Source organism: Danio rerio, chromosome 9 (assembly GCF_049306965.1).
Source record: "Danio rerio strain Tuebingen ecotype United States chromosome 9, GRCz12tu, whole genome shotgun sequence".
In the NCBI taxonomy this organism is placed as follows: domain Eukaryota; kingdom Metazoa; phylum Chordata; class Actinopteri; order Cypriniformes; family Danionidae; genus Danio; species Danio rerio.
Window position 1 is genome coordinate 32,008,701 of NC_133184.1, and position 21,300 is coordinate 32,030,000.

A 21,300-nucleotide genomic window follows, 5' to 3' on the forward strand; every position below is an offset into this window, starting at 1 on the left:
ATTCTTTTTAAATCACACTTGCATTGGTGTAAAATTGAAAATGACATTAAGTTATATATATAAAAAAAGGTTGTTAAAAAGGTTGGTGACCCCTGGTCTAAATTAAGGACTTTAAGTTGAGATTGCAGATTGTCACTACTGGTGTTCTGCAAGACTCTTTACTGGGTCCACTCCTCTTTGTTATATGTTTACTCCCGCTAGGTCATATTTTTTGGAAATACAATAAACAATTTTACTGCTACACTGATGACACTTAACTCTACCTGTCCGCCAAACCCTCCAAATCTTTTCTTCCTTCTTGACAAATTCAAAATTTAAACCTCTTTAAAATGAAATACCTATAAAAGAAAACGGAAGCCCTACTCATTGGGACCAAAAGCTTTTTAGAAAAATACAATAATTTTAACATAGATGTTGATGATAATAATATAATTTGTCCATCTTTGCAGGTCAAGAGCTTTAATGCACACTTTCTTTTGAAGGTCATATCAATAATGTTACCCGTACTTCATATTTCCACCTGCTTAATATTACTCATCTCCATCCTTCTCTCACAACTAATAATACAGCAATTCTCATCCATGCACAAGTTACTTCACATATCGACTACTGTATTGCTCTTCACATTGGGTTTCCTTCTAAACTGGTGCAGCTTGTGTCATTTCTAAGACTTCATCTCACAAACATGTCACACTACTTCTTTATCAGCTTCACTGGCTTCAAGTATCACATCGATTTAAAAATTTTACTTTTCACTTTTAAGGCACTTCACAATTTTGCTTCCCAATATCTCTTGAACTTCTCCATATCTATACCTCTTCTTGCACTCTTAGATCATCAAACTCTATCACTTTAGTGCCACACCACCAGATCTTTTAGCTCTATGGCTCCTCAGATATGGATGTCGCTTTCCTTGTATTTAAGAAACAGTGATTGTCTTTACACATTTAAACCTTGTCTTAAGATCCATCTTTTTAGGCAGGCTTTCTCATGATTATTTTTATCATCTTATTTTATATTTAAGATGTGTTTGTATTTGCAACTCTTGTCATGCATTTGAAATAATGTTTGGCAATGTTTTATTAATTGTTTTTGGTTTGTTTGTTGATGTTTGTTGGCCCAAATTTGGCATAAAGCTGGCACAGCAGGCATTCGTCCGGGACTGGCATACAGCATGTGGGCCAAACTAGGCACTGTCTCACACTCAAGACTTGGGTCAGATATCAAATGTAGTATTTGGCCCAGATGTTAAAAATGCATATGTGGGCCACGTAAGTTTGGCCTATCTTGACCCACTTTTAAAATGCATTTTAAGAATTTTAGATTTTGTTTAGTACATCTGGGTGACAAGAAAGTTGAAATGGTTCAGACATGGCCTCCTGTTTTAGGGCTATAAGCTGTGGCAAATGGTTGTTGAGCTTTACAAAATGGTGTCTATTAGAATATGGTAAACACACTGAAATGGCCATTTCCACTATCAGGGTACCAATGAATAATTTAAGTCAACTGTAAGAGTTCTGAATTAGCCTAGAAGAGGACACTTGTCCATCTTGTCCAGTCTCACTGTTAGTACCATGGTTTGAGTGGATGAAAAAAAAAATTCCAAGAATCATATCTGGAGATTTTAGTTGGGTCAAAAAGTGCCATAATCTTCAATACACAATTGTCTACTACAAACTGGAAAAAAGGCCTCTACTTGTATCCAAAACCAACTCTATCATCTTCAGGTTTTTTTATTTATTATTTTTAACAGACTAACAAAAATAAAGACTTTTTTTTCTTAGCGTTCTTTACTCATACACTGTAAGAGAAAAATTCACTGACTTTACTTAAAAACAAAAAGAGTAAACCTGTTTTTATAGTGATTAGTTGATTTTACTTAAAGAAGAGTGAGTATATCTGCTGCCTTCGAATTAAGTAAATACTATACTATGTGATTAATTATAAAAAAAAACTTTAACTCAATTTACAACAGGTGTACTCACTTTTTTCCCAAGTACAGTGAATTAACAGGTTTTTATAGTGCGTTTACAGAGGCTGCCATTATTAGCTGTACAGTGTTACACAGAAGTCATTGGTATCAGTGGTACAGAAAAGCCAAAGAGAAAAACTGAAGCTGACAGAAAGAAAGACAGAAAATCAGGCAGACAGACAGACAGACAAACAGACAGACTGACAAACAGACAGACTGACAAACAGACAGACAGACGGACCGACAGACAGAAAAACAGCCTGAACACTCACAGTGTCAGCATCTGAATCTGGTACATTAAGGAAACCCCACTTTCTCTCCGAGGCAGGAGTGGAAGACTGAAGGAAGACAGAAAAGTGGCAGCATGAAGGCAAACAGGAGAAAAACACAGAGCAGAGAAGACGAGTAAAAAAAACAGACAGCATGACAAAAGAGAGACTGCAGGAGGCGAGGAGCAAATCTTTCACATTTGATTATTTGAGGATCTCTGAAGTGACAGTTCACCCAATAATTAACACTGGTACAGAATATACGCACACCCTCACAACATTTCAAACACAATCATTTTACTTACAATAATTGGAGATGTTTAGTAGAATGTTCACAGTGCTTTTTTCTAGTTATGCAATGCTATTTTAGAATGGAATCTAAAATATGATATAATAATATCGTTTCTAAGGTAAAAATGCATTCAGCTGGATTGTTTTTCTACATACACTTTCTAAATAATATATATTTTTAAATCAATGTTATTATTTGTTTTTACTTTCTTATACTTGTCTCTTTTATTCTTGTTTATATATAAAGCACTTTAAATTGTCACTGTGCATGAAAAGTGTTATAAATAAACTTGCCTTGCCTTACTGTAAACTTGTGATTGGTTCACTAAAAATGAATGTTAACACCAGGTAGAAACTGTGTCTATAGGTCATTCTTGGAATGTATACTATTAGGTACACTGTAAAGCCCAAGAGTCAACTTTATCAAATGAAATCAGTGTAGTTAACTCAAAATCTACTGAAAGTTAACTCTACTCCTGTAAAAAGAGTTTTGAACTCAGTGTGTAATGAGTTAATTTAATACCTCATTATTTAAATGGAGTAAGTTGATTGTATTCATATAGATTAGCTTTTTTTTTCACTCAAATGGTTTGTAGCAAACGGTTTGAGTTACCTTAAGTTATTGGGTTTTACAGTACTCTGTTGGTTTGAGTTCTCTTCATTTATTGGGTTTTCCTGTGCTTAAATTGCCTCATTCACTTAAACGGAGTAAGTTCACAGTACTCATTAAGATTAGTTTTTGAACTTAAATGGTTTGTGGCAATCGGTTTCCTCAAATAGTTTGAGTTACCTTAATGTTTTGGGTTTTACAGTATATAACACAGAAGATGCATGGATCACTGTATGGTAAAATGAATTTGATTTCTGCCATTATTTGGATTCTGATCACCCCAGTTCCCATTCCCTTTCACTGCTTGTCAAAAAGCAGCAAGAACGTTCTTCAAAACATTGTTTTGTGTTCCACAGAAGTCCATCATGTACATTTGAGAGGACATGTGGCAACATGACACAAACTTATTCTTTGGAAATACGACTGGGTGACTGGCTGTGAGTGAAAGCCTGTCCCCTCTTCATTGAGTGCTCCACACATCTGACTCATGTAGCTGTTAGAGGCTGTGTGTGAGCTACGAGTCATGCCAGCTGTTTTTAAAGAGGCCACTTGTCTTCTTGTTTGCCTAAATTATGCCTCCTTTGTTGCGTCTTAATGTACCACCTGCATCTGTGTGTGTGGCCAAGAACCAGGAAACAGGACAATGATGCACTTTCAGTAGTTATCTATGCTAAATTGTGTTTATATGAGATTATGCGATAAAAAATGGACGTGTGGGTCTGCCAGGTGAGTCAACAAATTAAGTGATCACATGTAACTGGATATTTTGCCTGGAGGAGGATATGATAATAAACAGAAGGTAGAAAAGCTGAAATAAGTAGAGTGTATAGTGCACTGTAAAAATGTAATGACAAAAAGTCAAGACAACAAATATTTTTATGTTGCTTTTACTTATTTTAATAAGTTAATCAGGTTTTAACTCAATTATTTTAAGTTATACAAAATTTAACTTAATATTTTTAGTCAGTTTGATTGATGTAAGTTGAGATCAATAGAAAAGTATAATTTGATTCAAATGGAACAATTTTTATGAAAGTGAACTAAAACTAAAGCTAAACTAATATAAAAAACTTTTTTTGTTATTCGAAATATGTGTTAAATTAAACAAAATATATAAAAATCTAACTTATTTCTGTTTTTGTTTTTATATTTGTTAAATATATTTAGTATTTGAAGAGTTTAGATGCAAAAACTGCTAAGTGCCATCTGAAATTTTCTTTTAAAATTAGTATTTCTTTCATGCTCTTATGTCTAGAGTCATTTTGAATTTATGGCAAATAATACATTATTTTCATTGCCTTTAACATAAAATTACTCAATATAAGAGGCTGAGGAAAATGCTCATTGTAGAAGAAAATTCCAGATGGCATTTAGAGGTTTTTGCATCTGAACTCTTCATTTTCAATTAGCTTAAACTGTTGTATTTTTAAAAAGTAATAATTAGTATTAACATTAAAATAATGCAAAAGCTATATAGTAACATTATCTAACTGCAACACTGGCATCTAACAAGCGGCAACATCCTGCTCTCCTTCGTGAAGCTAATATAGAAGTAACTGAAAATGCAATTCATTGAAATTCCACTAGTCCTGGCTCCACACTAGAGCACATTTCTATTGAACCCAATGTTAAAATGGCCAACTTTGCAGCAGAAAAATAGGTGTTTACAGCTGGGTACAAAAAATGATTTTGGTGTATATATCTAATATTATGCATCATGACAACTGTAAGGGGTGATTTTTTTAAAACAAATTTTTGTTAATATTATATTAAGTAATAATAAGTCTGCATAATTAAGGGCGTGGCCACTTGAGTGACAGCTAAGTCTCGCTGGTCACCGTCACTTCACCTCAGCTAATTCTGGCTGATTAGCCACTAATTTTGGCATATACATCATATTTTTGTTTTGTTTTTTAGGCTTTAAACAGTTAATTTGTGTTTTCCTGCTGTAGAAAAACATCATAGGAACAATGTTTAGTGGCTCAATGTATTACAACAGTGTTTTTAAAAGACTAAACACATTATTGATATAGACTCAACCTTAGGGAAACTAAAATATATTATGAATATATAATGTAGATATAGTGTACAAACAAGCACATGTGGTCAGAACACAAAGAACCACAGATAATGAAGTAGTAGATGTTTCTTCCAAAAAAAGCCTGTCTAAGCAAAATCCTAGCAGGCATTTGTAGCTCCGCTCATGCTTCACCTCTTTGCCCTTTTTTGGTAACCTCTGGTTGGTGCGATGACACACAAACCAAATGGCGATGGTTGGCCACACCAACTTGTACCTTCATTTAAGCTCTTCAGAAAACTATGGGTGATGTCACAGATACTATGACCATATCTTTTACAGTCCATGATATAGACCAATGTTAAAATGAATAAATCCACTAATAATATTAAATAATATTATTAATAAATAATATTATTAGTATTAGAAATAAATTCACTACTAATAATAATAATAATACACAAAACGTTTATTAAAACTTCAATTAAAATAAATTATTATATATATATATATATAAAATATAAAATATATATAAAAATATGATTTAACTAAATCTTTTAAGACAAACGTCTCAACAACAATAAATAGCACTGATGTATTTTAATACTTGTAAAAATAAATTTCTTTCTCTCCTGCCAAAAGCCACTCAAATAAGTATCTAAATATTCAAAGCACAAAAAGCATAGATATTGCGTTCAATTCAGACATCTGCACAGCCAGCAAGCACACATTGCAACAAAGCACCTGTAATTGTATTGTGTGTGTGTGTGTGTGTGTGTGTGTATCATTATACCATTGATTGTGCACTGCAGACGCTCCGGTTGGTTTTGTAGTGTGCTGATAACACCGCATCAATGTCCTCATCCGAGTCCTAGAGCACAAACACTGCCTTCAGCCAATATTACATTGAAAGCAGCACTTCTTTCCTTTATGCGTGCAATCACTTCACTCAGCAATATGATATCAGAAAAATCACATTATAGCAGGCTGTCTCTTATCATTTTAACTCCCTGTTCGGAAGCCATATCCTGTACACCGGAGGAAAAAAACTGTGAACACGATTGCAAGTGTGAAGTGATTTAAGAGCCTGCGGCTGAAATCTACCCCATCGTTGAGTCCAGGAACTGAGCGACACCGGCTGATCAGAGGATCTTCACTCAATCCCTCACCAGGATTACTAAGGTCCACCTCTGAGCGACTGCGATCTGTGGAAGGAGATATTTCGTAATTCTTACAAAACAAAAATAAAATGGCTTTTTTACCCATTTTTAGGGATGCTCTGATCGACTGGCCACAGATCAGTAATCGGCCGATAATCCCATTTCATTACTCGATCTGTACTCACTAATCTGGCTGATCTTATGAACCAATCACAATTGTTTGCTTATGAGTTTACAAGCAGAGGACACATAAGAACTGAAATCTTTTTACATATCAGAACCAAACGTTCTGTGTTTTTAACAATACTGCGAGTTCATTAAAACCTGGCTGAAATATTAGCAAAATAAAAAAAGCTAAAAAATTTACCTGAATATTTAATAATAAAACTTATCGTAATATACTTATTGCAATAAACAGTAGTATTTGGACCTATTTCTTTTTAGTAATGTATGTATAGGTGTGCATTTTAACTTCATATGGATCAAATATGCACTCCAAACTTCATTGAGCCATGTTGAATTCTTCTTCCATCATTTGCAATTTTCCAAATGTGTTAGTGATTTATCTTTCCATTTTTTGTATCTGTTTTATCTATTATTTTCTTTAAAGCTGCTTCTGACCATTACATGTCCACACAATGGTTATAAGAGACATATTAAAGATATTATATGCTTAGGTAAGGAGACATCTCCACTTAAGCAACATACTTAGAGGGAAAATGTGCTTTTTGTATTATAAAACTTGAAGCATCAGAATTAGTACTTGGTATCGACCAATCACCATGATAAGGAAATGGTACTCGGAATTGGCTGCAAAAATCCTGATCGGAGCATTCCTACCAATTTTTTCTATAACAATCACAAATGGAGACACATAATGATAGCTAATGAATTTACTAACATGAACAAACAATAAACAATGATTGCACAGCATTTATTAATCATAGTTCAGAATTTACTAATGCATTATTAGAATCCAACGCTGTGCTTGTTAACATTAATTAATGCACTGTGACATTTAGAATTCTGCCTGGACTAACCAGAGAAACGATCTCATTGCAGAGCATCTCAAGTATTGTTTTAGTCATTCTGAACTGCTTGACCCAAACTCTGTCATCAAAATAATTTGGTTAAATGACCTCCCAGAACTGTCTTACATGATTATGTTCCTAAACAACGAGCATCCGCCTCATCGCAAGATTACGTGACAGCTTTTGTTATTACATGTGACGTTTGCACGCTCTGAGGCGCAACTCATTTATCATGTAAGAAAAGAAAGCTGGAGTACAGTGAGGTTCCTCAGATGCAGCAACTTCTAATTTTATTAATAATAAACACCAGTTTCCAAGGATGTCAGAAAGTCGGTCTTTTCAGCACATGATGTAAAGGGTGCTTCATTCAGAAATTATTTATGCAATATTACATTTTTTAAATGGATTACATTTACAGCTACAGATGAAAACATACCAATTAATACCATGTTTTTTGCACCCGCAAGGTAAAAGATGCATCTTTTAAAGTAAATTGAAATGACTTTTTTGTGAAAATACTAGTAGCCTTAGACTTTTGCACAGTACTATATATATGGTAGCAATATATAAATACATATATGTCCAGCTGTTGCCATGGCGATACCTGATGAGAGGGAGGCTCTGGATACGGCGATGGAGGGTGTGCTGGAATCTGTTTGTCTCCGCCCATCCGCCATCTTTTCAGGGACGCTGTCACTGCTCTGTATACTAGACACGCTCTCTGCCCCATCAGGCTGAACAAACACACACACACACAGAAAGAGAGAGTGAGAGAGAGGTTAAACGACGCTATCTTCTCATCCACGCAAATGTATATGTAGGAATGCAGTTGTGCATTACCCTGTTTCTTGCCTCTGTCTGGGTTGGCGTTTTAGCCATTTGTGCTCTCATATTATTGGGTACAGTTGGTAAACCTGATGGTTCCACTGCAACCGCTCTCTTCCTAAAACACAGATGCTTAAGGAGAGCGAATCACAGGCGGCCTTAATGAGAGGACACAGGCTGGCACAGAATGAAACACTAGCCTGCTGAATTTAAAAATATACTGCCTACTAATCAACAACAACAAAATATGATGTGAAACTACAGATTGCAATCATGTTATAGTGTTAAAAGGCAGGATGCTTCATCGTTGCCATGTGGGCCTCATTAAAATGCATGTTTAATTGATGTGCTAAATCACAGATTATGTTTGTCCTGATATACGTCACATTGTAAATGGTTAATTATGGGACTTTCTTTCAAATGTCATCTTGATATTCCACGCATACAAAAAATCACAATCACACTACAGGCCAAGCTAATGTATGTTCAAGAGACTGTAAATCATGCCCCTCACCCTTTTCTGTTCTTCCCTGTGCTTTTCTGGGATTGAGGCGTAACCGATCTTTCAGACTTTGGCGTGGACGATCTCTCCATCTCTAATGGTCTGTTAGCAGAGCCTCCATCTCCATTAATAAAAACAGATATTTACAGTAAGAAACAAACTATTGCAGTTTAAGTGAAACAGTCTTTTGATCATGTTGGAATAAAACAAATCTATTAATCGATGGCAATGACTTAAAGTATTTATTTACCAAAGTAGAAATTAAAGTCGACATGAAATCAAAATGTACTCTTCTTATTGTTATATGTATATAAAAACTGTATACTATATAAAATGTATACTATATTATTTTTAGATTTTATACATACAGTGCTCAGCATATACAAGTACACTCCTCACAAATCTCTCTTTTAAATACATATTTTTATTAGAAAGCTATACAATATTAGATTTGTGCACATACATTAGATTAGTCAGTACTGAAGCCAAATCTGGAGCTCATCTAACAAAATAACTTGCCATAACAGTAAAAAATTCATTTTCAAAATGGTGTGTACTCAATTATGCTGAGCACTGTATAAACTCGAAGTCCAGGACAAATGTGCTGCTTGAGTCCAAGAAAAAAATACTGAAAAGATAAAAAATGAAGTAAAATAGTCTAACTCAAGTTATAGTAGGGCTTGTTACAAACAAACTATCTGTCCACTTCACTATATTGTAAAAAAATAATTTGCCCTTATAATCAAATACCATAACCTGTCCTCTCCCTCTAAATGACTTTTTTTCACTTCTGGTCATGTGGAATGCCTTTAGCGCAGGACTATCTGTCCATGGTTTTGTTTCTGTCCTGCTTTAATCCTTTCATCAATATTCCTCCATTTTGTTAGCAATGCCCATCTTCCAACAATCCAATTGGTTCCCAAAGGACAAACCATGCACCCCCAATGCATCTTTTCTTATTTCAGAACAATTTTAATTGGATGCATCTCACATTATTGGAAAAAAAACTCTGTTTCATGCTGACTTTAAAGTATTTATTCAACCCAAAACTGAGTAATGTAGTGAAGCACTTTGGCAACAAATTTTTCAGGCAAACAAAATGTATATTTAGAAACTATGATTTCCATGATGTAAAAAAAAATTTTATTTTACAAATTTATGTGACAAAAATCTGAAAAACTCTTATGTTTTCATTTCAACAATGTTTGATGATTTTAAGTCATTAGACTTGCTTATTTGACACTAGCATTATTGTTAACTAACACATAATCAGAAACATACTTTTTTAATTCTCACTTGTACGGTGCAATGACATTTCTTTAGTATATACTGAAACATGTACCAGTTGCAATATTTAAATCAATAAAAAGAGCCTGGAGGAAAAAATGTCAGGCATGCGAAACATACAGCAATATTTACAGGCATGGGCTGACAGAATGTGTTGACACAAACTCACCTGGAGGACTGCTGAGGATGGACTGTTTGACTACATCACAGCTGGGCACAGTGGCAGATTGAAACCGCTTGGATCTCTCCTCCAGAAACCACTCTCCTGTAACCACCTTCAGCTCCCTAAGACACGGCAGAAGCCCCAATTATAAGTGACAATCCCAGCGTAATTGCTTCACCTATTAAAGATCCTATGAACTGTGTTGACACATATCCTATTAAAATGTGCAGTTTTCTAGCATTACAGATCATCAGAGTGTATATGTATGTTTGCTTTGACTCACGCAGTCTTTGCGCACACTGTGCATTTGCAGCTGCTGCCTGTAGGCGTAGCGGTACAGAAGTTGCAGATGCGCCTCTGACAGTTGGAGCACACATTACCCCTCTGCAGGATAAGCCCCAGTGCCCGCAGGCATATGGCACACTCACGCTGATCTGCCGAACTACGCCGCCCGGCTCGCTTCAGCTCCAGAAGTTCATTTTTCAACTTTCTGTAGAGGCACAACCGCAATCACTGCTGGAGAGTCACTAAATGTAGCAACCCTATACAAATGAACCAGAGCAGATCTGCTTTAACTGCTCCGAAGGAAGTGCTATTTTATGTCACATTCATTAACTAGATGAGTGTTGAAGGGATAGTTCACCTGAATAAAAATCATCCTCAACCTGTCTGAGTTTCTGTCTCCTTTTGAAAAAGACACCAAAGATGGCAAAATGTCTTCTTTATTGTTCAACAGAAATCAGAAAATCACCTTAATCTCAATAAAATTGAGTAAAAATATTATTTTGGGTAAACTAACCATTATGAGACAAAATCATTTAAATATCAGGCAATCACAAGACTGTGGGCAAAGCTCTCTCAGCACTACGCTCATAGACTGACAAGTATATACAGTAATCAAAATAATAAGCAAAAAGCCATTTTAACTAATTTAAAAGTGGCTTAAAAACTCTTTGTTTTGTTCACTGAGTGCATGATATACTTGAATAAACTAGATAGCTCTTAATAAAACTGTTTAAGATCTAAAAAATTCCAAAGACCTTTAACTATTATCACTCTCAGCATGGAAATAAAGGGTATGCAAAATGAAATTCAAACTAAAACCTTTCGCCAAAAAATAAAAAACATAATCAGTACCTAAAATTTTAAGTTTCTTAGTTTGTATGTTGTTGTACAACTCTAAATTTTCAGATTTAAAATAAAAATATTTTACACATGCACAATTGCAACTGAACAAAAACTCTGATTGACATTATTTTCAAAAACACTTCATCAGTAAGAGTTTGACCCAACTTAAAAGAAATTATACATTTTTTAATTTTAGTTTCATTGTATTTTGAATGTTTATGTGTGTTTGTCAGATTTATACATAAGCATACGCACACATACTGTATATAAAGCATGCAAAATAAAACTGTCTACTTTAATGTATCAAATAACTTACGTGAAAATGACACTGATTTATTTAGATAAAAAAAAAGTCAAAATATGTAAAACATTAAGTGGTTACAGCAGATTTTAATATATATATTTTATGTGATTCAAAACTTGTTGATGACAAATGGGTAAAGCAGAGTGGTTTGAAGAAATCTGACGAAGTATAAAGAATTACAAAAAATACAATGAATCAGTAATTTGGAGCTGAACTTTGATCATTAAATGTTGTCTTTTAATAAATCATAAATTCCCTGTGATTGGTTGCAGCTGGATGGGCATCCGCTGCGTACGAACGTATGAATATGTCATATTAAAATGAATCTTCTTCTAAATATGACTGTAAAGATATTTTGCAATACAAACATCTACTTCACATGTGCCTTCTGCAAATCACGCTCAAAATGTATGACAACAATCATTTTTGGCAAAAAATCTAATAAAATAAAAACATCCATACATTCTAATGTAAAAATTGTATTACATTTTTATTTATTTTTTTATTTATTTGAAGAAAACAGAGAAGCAAAAGGCACTACCTGATGCGTTTCTCCTCTCGTTTGCGGAGCTTTTCGTCTTTCTGGAGGACATTGAGGATCATCTGCCTTTCATGCTCCAGGAGGAAGGAAAGATTAAGGGACTCGGTTTTCTTCGCCATGACCATTTAAAAAAAATGCTCAAAGGATGCTCAAGGACACTCAGCCAATCCAACCGGCCACCAAACAACCATAATTATGCTTTATCAATGCAGTCAGAATGAAGGATTGCTTCAGTTCATCTTCATATCCACACAAAGGTCATCTGTCTCTCCTTCACTCGAACACATTCATCCTTTGGCAACCGTGGCAGAGCCTTGAGACTCTGTCTGTGAGTGCATTGTTAACCTTTTCACCTGGTGAATGCCTGGAAACACAACATCCATATGAAAACAGAGGTTAGTCAGTGTAATACTTGCAGTATAAGGAGTCATGGCTTATGACATGAAGTCAAATAGATTTTTTCTTGATCTTACAAATACATACATACATACATACATACATACATACATACATAATTTTAAGCTGGTAAAAATGAGTCATTTAAGTTAAATAAATATTGTGATGAAATCCTACACTGAGAGTTCCTCACCAGAATTGATATTCTATTATTCCTTAAAGATTTTTCTTTCAATAACTTAAGAGCATAATAAAACAGACAGGCAAAACAAACAGAAAATTTGAAAACAGAAAAATGGGAAATAATGCTACAAACTTTATTTAATAATTAATGCCTACAATCATTCAATTCAATAAATTCAGGTTTATTTTAAAGAATAGTACTTGTCACAATAATTTTTGTTCTAAAGCAGCTTCACAAAACGTGTACATCATTACATTTCAGCAAAATTCACAGCTTATTACCTGAAGTCAAAAATAATTGTTATTGATCTTTACATGTTTTTATCTGTAATATGAAGCATTAATTTGGCGACACGGTGGCACAGTGGTTAGCACTGTCACCTCACAGCTAAAAGGTCGCTGGTTCGAGCCCTGGCTGTGCCAGTTGGCATTTGCATGTTCTCCCTGGGTTTCCTCCATGTGCTCAGGTTTCCCCCAGTCCAAAGACATGTGCTATAGGTCCGTGGTTCCCAACCTCTTTTGCCTGAGACCCCCTTTCCCCTGGAAAATATTGTAAGGCCCCCCAACAATTATTGATATTAATCGCTTATATAAGTTTGCAGTAAGCATGACAATTTCAATTTCAAATAAACTGTATGTTTATTACCATATCTAGATATGTTTATGCATAAATAATAGCCTAACATGCAAAACATCAGTAGGCCATTTGTAACTGAAAAGCGTAAGCCTTTGGCCTTTAAATTGGCCCTATATTAGTTGCCTTTTTTTTTTTTTTTAAGTTTCTTGTCAGTAGCTGTGACGTCCCTCGTCTCATTTTGAGGGACATCAATTCTTTTGCCTTGCGCTCAAAAATGCTCTGTACTTGTCATGGTATTGGGCATGAGTCGTCTGCAAATGGATTATTCAATTGATCTCATGCATTCATTAGCAAGAACTTTATTTCCTGCATTTCGGGTTTCCAGTATAGCTAGCGTTGCAACCCGAAATGTTTGGAGCTTCCTCACCTATTGACCTTATTCTAAAATGCGGAAGTGCGCCTGTTATCGCGATTGTCTTAGAACTTCCGATTCAGTCGCCTATGGGAGAAATGACTAGCAATAATAAACGGCAGAAAATGGTCAAACTGCTTGCTCTACAAACAAATGATTGCATGACTATACAGACCAAGTAGAATAATATAATAAAAAAATTAAGGTGAGAAGGCTTGTTGAAGGCGAGACTCGATCTTTTTTGTAGAGCATGAATTACAAATTTGTCAATTTTTTGGTCAAATGGGATAATTTAACTAAGGCAAAATGATCATTCTCCTAATAGAGTATATGCAGAGCTAGTGCTTCTTCCCATACTGATAAACTTCCAATGAATGGTTAACGTTTTTTTTTTTACCATTTTATACGGTTCTTTTTACAGCATTGATGTTGTAATGTAATTAAAATACAATCAGTTAAATAGACTTTAGCATTCATTTAGGTTTTCAAGTATAAAGTGAAAATAAAAATCCTTTTACTCGCACGCGCCTGTCAAGAATCGGCAGGCTAGTGCAGAAGCTCCATTGAATATTCTGGGGTCAAATAAATGTTCATATTTTAAAAGACATGGCGGGAGAAAATGTAATTTAATGCAGTGCTTTTTGTACAATCTGAGACCCACTATATATCGGATATCACTCACTAAGTGGAGATCGTAGATTTTTAAAGATAACTGACCTTAAACGCGTCAATTTTGTAATAGCATGCTGTTATTGAATTAAAAGTCCTTCCGCATATACCCTAATGTCCGCTGCAAAAAAAAAAAAAAGTCAAATATGACACAACCCTCCTCAGAGCTCGCTGAGGCCCCCTTGTGGTCTGAGACCCCCTTGGGAATCGCTGCTATAAGTGAACTGAATAAACTAAATTGGCTGTAGCGTGTGTGTGAATGAGTGTGTACGGATGTTTCCCAGACTGGGTTGCAGCTGGAAGGTCATCCACTGTGTGAAAGATATGCTATATAAGTTGGCAGTTCATTCCGCTGTGGCGACCCCTGATGAATAAAGGGACTAAGTGGATAAATGAAAGAAGTATTAATAGGTGTTCTCAGTAGGCTACATCACAATTTAAACAGAAAAAAACCTGTTCTCCTCTGTATTTACAACAGTAAAGGGCAGAAAGAGAGAGAGCAGCTGAAAATTATAATGAAAAACCTATTATTACTCTTTCAATTGAAAGGTTTAAAAAATGGTTCACAAATAACCTCTGGAAAATGTTATTAAAACTGTCTAACATGTACGCTTTTAAGTAAAGCAGCATTTGTTAGCTTCAAGACATAGGGCACATAGAGTGCTCAGTATAAATAAGTATAAATAAGTCCCCACAGATCTCTCTTTTAAATGAATATAGTATGCTTTACAATATTATATTTTTGCCAAAAATGGAAATAATCTAACAAAAAACTTAAGATCACAGCCCAAAAATCAAGTAAAATATTTTGTTGTTTAATTGCATCAAACATTTTTGGCTGCTGTGTTGTCCCGATACAGGTATTTCCAACTTCGTTACGATACTATTTTTGATACAGTCACTTTTGATACTGGGAGCCAATTCTGCAACATTAAAAGTATGCAAATGAAGTAAAAAGGGAAACAATAACTAAAGCATAGGTCTCAAACTCGATTCCTGGAGGGCCGCAGCTCTGCACAGTTTTACTTCAATCCTAATCAAACACAGCTGATCCAACTAATCAAGGTGTTCAAGACTACTAGAGACTATTAAGCAGGTGTGAGTTGGAGGTGGTTGGAGCTTGGATACTTTGCAGAGCTGCAGCCCTCCAGGAATTGAGTTTGAGACCATTGAACTAAACCATATAATGCTTATACCAGGTACGTCAGCAGTCCTGTCTGGTTCTTGTCAGCCAGAAGTCCAAAAGGTAATAAATTGCTAAAAGAAAAAAAAAAAGTGCAATTTTGTTTTCTGATTAAAACAAAAGTGCTAAAATCGTTATTTTACTATTAATTATTCTGGTGCGAAGAGAGATGATTCTGTGTGATTTCTGTGTAAAACTGGTATTTATACTAACCAAACTCAAGACTGTATAACTTAAATATACCAGTATTGATATTTATCAATATTTTTGGCAACACTATTGGCTACATTCACTGACCAATGGATAAAAGTAATGGGAATATACTCAGTAAAAAGGGAATATACTCATTTATGCTGAAACACACACACACACACACACAAGTACAATTCAGCGACAAACTCAAGTCAAGTTCATCATGATTGACTAAATCATAGGCTATGATGGGCTTTCTTATCTGATTTGTGAATAGGCTGCCTGCCCAGATGTCAGTTTGAGAGATACATCCACAGCTACTGCTCACCATTAAGGTTTTTATGTAAAGTGACAATAGACTAATTGCAGTGGCAGTTTGCCAGCGGCGGTCTGGGTGAAGAGGCTGCTGGAGAGTACAAGAGTGATTGAACAGGACAGTAATCACTGTACATCATGCAGACTCCAGACCTAGCCTTACAACCTCTGCGTTAATAGAGCACACTTTCAATGAGATAACAAGGGCTTGAAATTGATCAAAATGAAGTCAATTAAGTAGGAGAATGCGAATGAAATAAAAACACATTGTAATTAATATTCTATTATTCCATAAATTAAAACTTTCTTCTTACAATGTCTTTGTTAATGATAAACGACTGCAGCAAAACATAAAGATAAACACATTGTAACATTTACCTGCCATGATGTAAACATTTTGAAAATGATGCATGATGTAAAATTAGGTTAAATGCATGTTGTTATGGCATTATGGAATTTTATTTATGGAAGAAATTACATCATGGAAATTTCACACTATAAAAAGAAGCTGAGTTCCACACAATTCCTTCATGCTGTCACAACACAAATCGATTATGTTAACTTAGTTGTTTTTACCAATTTAAGTGGATTGAACATAAAAAAATAAGTTGCCTCCCAAAAAAAACTAAGAATTGTGTTGTTTCAATTATATTTAAATAAGTAGTTGGATCAAGCAGCCAAAGTTATCTTTAGAGTGCAGTTTTAATAGGATAACAGAAAACACAAAATGATGTATGAGACTGTAAAATGTATGTTTTTTTAAAAAAAAAATAAAAAATACAGGTTTATATTTCAAGAAAACCTGTATTCGCTGCAGCTTTGATTATTATGGCAGAGCAAGTACATAGACCTGCTACTGCCAGTATATACACAGACATGCTGTCGGAGAATACAACACACTACTGCAGCAAACATAATAAACATGTAACCCCTATAACAGATCTAAAGACAGGTGGAGCTGGGGTGGAAGAGGGTCTTCAAAAATGTGCCGCAGCTTAAACAGCGTAGTGGACACAGAACTTTTAAACTGATGAGGAGCAAGCTTATTGGTTGCTGAGATGACAGCAAATTACAAAAAACAGCAGATTAGGTAACCTATCAGCCTGCGCGCACATCGTCGAGTTTCATGCCAGAAATTTCACTAAGAATAATCATAAACCCTTTTAAATTATTAAAAGCTATTATACTAATTATGAATATAAAATTGACTGTCTGTCATTATTGCTGTCATTTTGTAAAAAGTGCTTCAGCAATGTTCAAGGTTTCCACTACATTCATTCTTCTGTGGCGGGGCACCACATCAAAATTCATCCCACCACGGCTTCATTACACCATCTCATTCAAAACGTTCAGTCGTGTTTTTATAATAGTGGGTTTTAATCTCACCAAAACATATTAAAAGGTAAGTGAATTATAACAGAGCAAACTATTCTGTAACCTGAAGCTATTTGTTTAACCCTTAATGGTTACATGCTGACTTCCATAATTATACTTTACATATAAAGGTCAAGGGCTCTGCATATTATGACGTAATGGAGTTTATAGCCATTTCACTTTACTTGAGGACACATAAATACACTCTGTAGGTCTATTGCAGACATTCATGAATATTTCCGCAAATCTAATAAATGTTGAAGACATACTTGCTACATAAATGCACTTGATCAGCGTATATTTGAGGGCGTGCAAGAAGTTTTGTGCACGAACAGAAGAAATTGGCGCGCGAGCAAAGAGATTCATGCTCATATTACATCAATGCAAACTCGACTTGTAATACTGTGCTTGCGACATTTGTCATTGAAATAACGCCATCGGTAGTTGCTAGATCTGTGTAAAAAAGGCCTGCCACCACAGTTGGAACAAAACTTATAGGAAACACTGATGTTACATGTGTAATGTTTATGGAGTACTCTTCAATATTTCTATTTATTTCCAAAACAAACAAACAAAAATGTTCAATAGAAAAACATGCCATAACACCGTTGCCCAAAAAATGATGAGTGAAACGTTTTTAAAAAATATTTTGAATAGTTAAATTAGTAAACAGATATTAACTTATAAATGAACACTAATAAACTTTTTTATAAAAAAATATCAACTTTTATATTATTATTACCAATGCTGGTATTATATTAATAATCTGACATTAAAATATGATATTCGTGTCATTCTGTAAATAGTAAGAATGAAGTAAAATCCTTGTTTACTGTTTTACTGTTAACTGAAGTTTACTGTTATTTGCAGTAATAAAATACGATATGGGAAACAGCATGCCATAAAATGCTTTTGGTAATTAAACTGGCAGACAAATGTTATAAAATGAATACGACATTGATTAACTGATTGATTAATTGATTGGTTTATTGAGTGATTTGTTGACTGAATATTTGATTGAATGAACGCAAGTATTCTATACTAATAACATCTATTAAATATCTTTATAATCGCCATTGTTGGATACAGTCTAATCTAAACCCCTCAAGTAAGCAGATTAAACATGTGATGTTTTATTCATGTTGACTTCATGTCAGACAATAGTTTGTTTAACACTATTAATTGCTCTCTATCCAAACAAACATGCACTTTCCTGTTATTGCACATGACACCACTCCGTATTCTGAGAAAGAGCAGTTCATAACAATTCAATCATGCTCAGTTGACTTTGCTGGAAGCCCCATCATGAGCACACCGACTGCCCTGGATAAGTGGAGGACTTGGTTTATAAGTCATGTTCAACATTCCAGCACTGTCCCGTTTACATGTTGCGGGTTAATAAGTGGCATTTGCTGCATGCATATTATCTCATTCCCACTGCCAGATTGTTTCAAAACAATATTGAGTGACATAAAATGTGTGTGTGTTTATGGTCACGACTTGCCTTTAATTCTGTAATCTGTCTGACACAATGTGATCCAGCATGTCTAACAGGACAGCCTACATCATCCGAACCTTCAAAAGCTGTTTCTCACACCATCATTTACACTTTGAAAAGTGACTGCCATCAGTGACACAACCACACACGAACCTCCGTGTGTCACACACAGGTGACAAATTATCTGAAATGTCACGCTGAAAAAAAGTGCTTTAGGCTGAACTGTGTGTGTGTGTGTGTGTGTGCAATGTTTGTTTGGGTCTTTGTGTGTAACCGAGCTTCTTGTTTCATTAAGTGTCTGACTCACCAGGAAGACGAGGAGCAAAATTAATTCAAATTTTTCATGCGAAGACTGTTTGCAGAAACACACACACACACACAAGGAACTTACTGGAAGTGTAACGTCAGTGTCTTCAGTGAGGAAAAGTACAGCATGAGCCAGTAACGTCAATGTAAAAAAAATCTCATAATTAAAATCAAAATATCTTCTTCAACCTTCAGAGTTTTCCTGATATTTAATAACAAGATTTATTCCTGCTTTTGAAAATAAATCAATACATTAGACTCTTAAAACTATATCTAAACACAACCCAATAGAAAGACATTTGCCTCATTTGTTTTTGTATACTTTGGTTAATTTAGATATTGTACTATGCTGTGTCCAACATCTAATTTAATTTAATTAAAGTGAATTAATTTAGTCTATTGTCACATTTAGTAAATGTTCTTGTTTATTTTCTTATGCTAAAATCAAGAACAAAACATAAAGAAAAAAAAAAAATCTGTAAATTGTCATCTCTGTCCATCATCTCAGTTGTTAATATTCGAGTCTTAATGGTGGTGCGTTCACTGGACAAGGTTTATACTGCCGAGCCGCTTCAATAAAAACTTGCAGGGTTACAAAAGGTGTGGTGTTTCCCAGAATCCCTCCCTAAGCACACACATTAGTACTGACAGAGCCCTAGATAAACACACCAACACAGAGCTCGTTCTCATGTGCTGTTGAACATTATACAGTTCAGACGTTTGGGGCCAAGATGATTCTTTTCATATTTTTTGTTTGAAAGAAATCCTAGGATGCCTAAAAATAAAGCATTACATCTTAAATTGTTTTCTGTGATTCTAAAGCTGAATTTGCAGCCATATACATTTAGTAGCATTTCTCATTATTATCGACGCTAAAGAGAATTCATTCATTCATTCATATTTTCTTCGGCTTAGTCCCTTTATTAATTAGGGGTCGCCACAGCTTAATGAACCACTAACTTTTCCAGCATATATTTTACGTAGCGAATGCCCTTTCAGCTGCAAACTAGAAAACACCCATACACTCTCATTCACACACATACACTACGACCAATTTAGCTTACCCAATTAGCTAAATAGAATTGTGCTGCTTATTCATTTATTTTTTGGTGAATATATTTTTGGTGTATATTTAATAAACATAATTAAAAGAAGTGTACTTATTTGAAATAGATTTACGAGAGCCAAGATTTTTTTCTGTTACTTTTAATGCATCCTAGCTGAAAAAAAGCCTTGATTGAAGTCAAGTTAGATTTTCCGTTCAAATCTATTTTACAAATCTATATTATTTTGAAAATCTATTAAAATTTAGATTTTTTTTGGGAAGTGACAAAATCTCTAAGCAATATAATAAAAATGTATAATGCACATCGGCATGCATAAATAATTAATACATTTTAAAAATTAATTAATAATTTACTGATTTTTCAAGAAACTGTCATGCATTTTTTTTTATTCTTAAAGAGATTGAAACAGATTTCTTACCGTTTTAATCAGTTCATTTATTTTAAGAAAAACATACATAATATTGATCCCAAACTAATGAACGACGAGGTGAAAGATGAAAATTCTTTTATTACATGTTGGCGCCAACAGCCTCATGAGCAGTGCACCAACATCTAGAGCAAGTGAACTTTAGTCTAGGGCTCTACGATACTGGGAAAATAAACAATATTGTTGTTGAGTGTTGCGATAACAATATTTCTTTCGAAATCATTTGCGACAATTTAAAATCAGCAATTTTTATAGATATTTTATTTATGTTATGATCACACTAAAATAAATGGATAAACAATTTTTTTTTTTCAAAACTAGCTAAATTAGAAAAAGTCAAGCTTCAAACATTGAGATTTGAAAACACCAGGATTGACTGAAAACATCAGCAGAGATCTGAAATTCGGATTCGGTTGTCGTCATTTTCCTCTCCTGTCTCCAGGCATTAGTTTTTATTTTCATCTCTATGTTCACGTAACCGAACCTACTGTACTGGAGAGGTGGGGATAAAGAGAGTAATAGCCCCTTCAGCTTGGCACAAACATTTCATTTAATTTATTGTACTTGCCTGCAATATGGGTTTAGCATATACTATTATTGC

General features: G+C 34.5%; 1 protein-coding gene across 3 annotated transcripts in view; it reads right to left on the reverse strand.

Moving 5' to 3' along the window:
• sytl5 (synaptotagmin-like 5) overlaps window positions 1–21,300 on the reverse strand; it is a 46,297-nt gene that overhangs the window by 16,296 nt on the left and 8,701 nt on the right. The window contains exons 2-10 of one of the 3 annotated variants that reach the window (XM_681527.10): window positions 12,101–12,464; window positions 10,411–10,617; window positions 10,134–10,249; window positions 8,690–8,798; window positions 8,191–8,293; window positions 7,955–8,084; window positions 6,264–6,364; window positions 5,953–6,030; window positions 2,245–2,310 (exon numbers count right to left, since the gene is read on the reverse strand). In XM_681527.10, the coding sequence (XP_686619.6) occupies window positions 2,245–2,310; window positions 5,953–6,030; window positions 6,264–6,364; window positions 7,955–8,084; window positions 8,191–8,293; window positions 8,690–8,798; window positions 10,134–10,249; window positions 10,411–10,617; window positions 12,101–12,225 (1,035 nt within the window). In that variant the 5' untranslated portion in view covers window positions 12,226–12,464. Of the gene's footprint in view, window positions 1–2,244; window positions 2,311–5,952; window positions 6,031–6,263; window positions 6,365–7,954; window positions 8,085–8,190; window positions 8,294–8,689; window positions 8,799–10,133; window positions 10,250–10,410; window positions 10,670–10,770; window positions 10,920–12,100; window positions 12,465–21,300 lie in introns of those variants that run through there. The other 2 variants (XM_021478985.2, XM_073912819.1) reach the window with 2 other exon arrangements.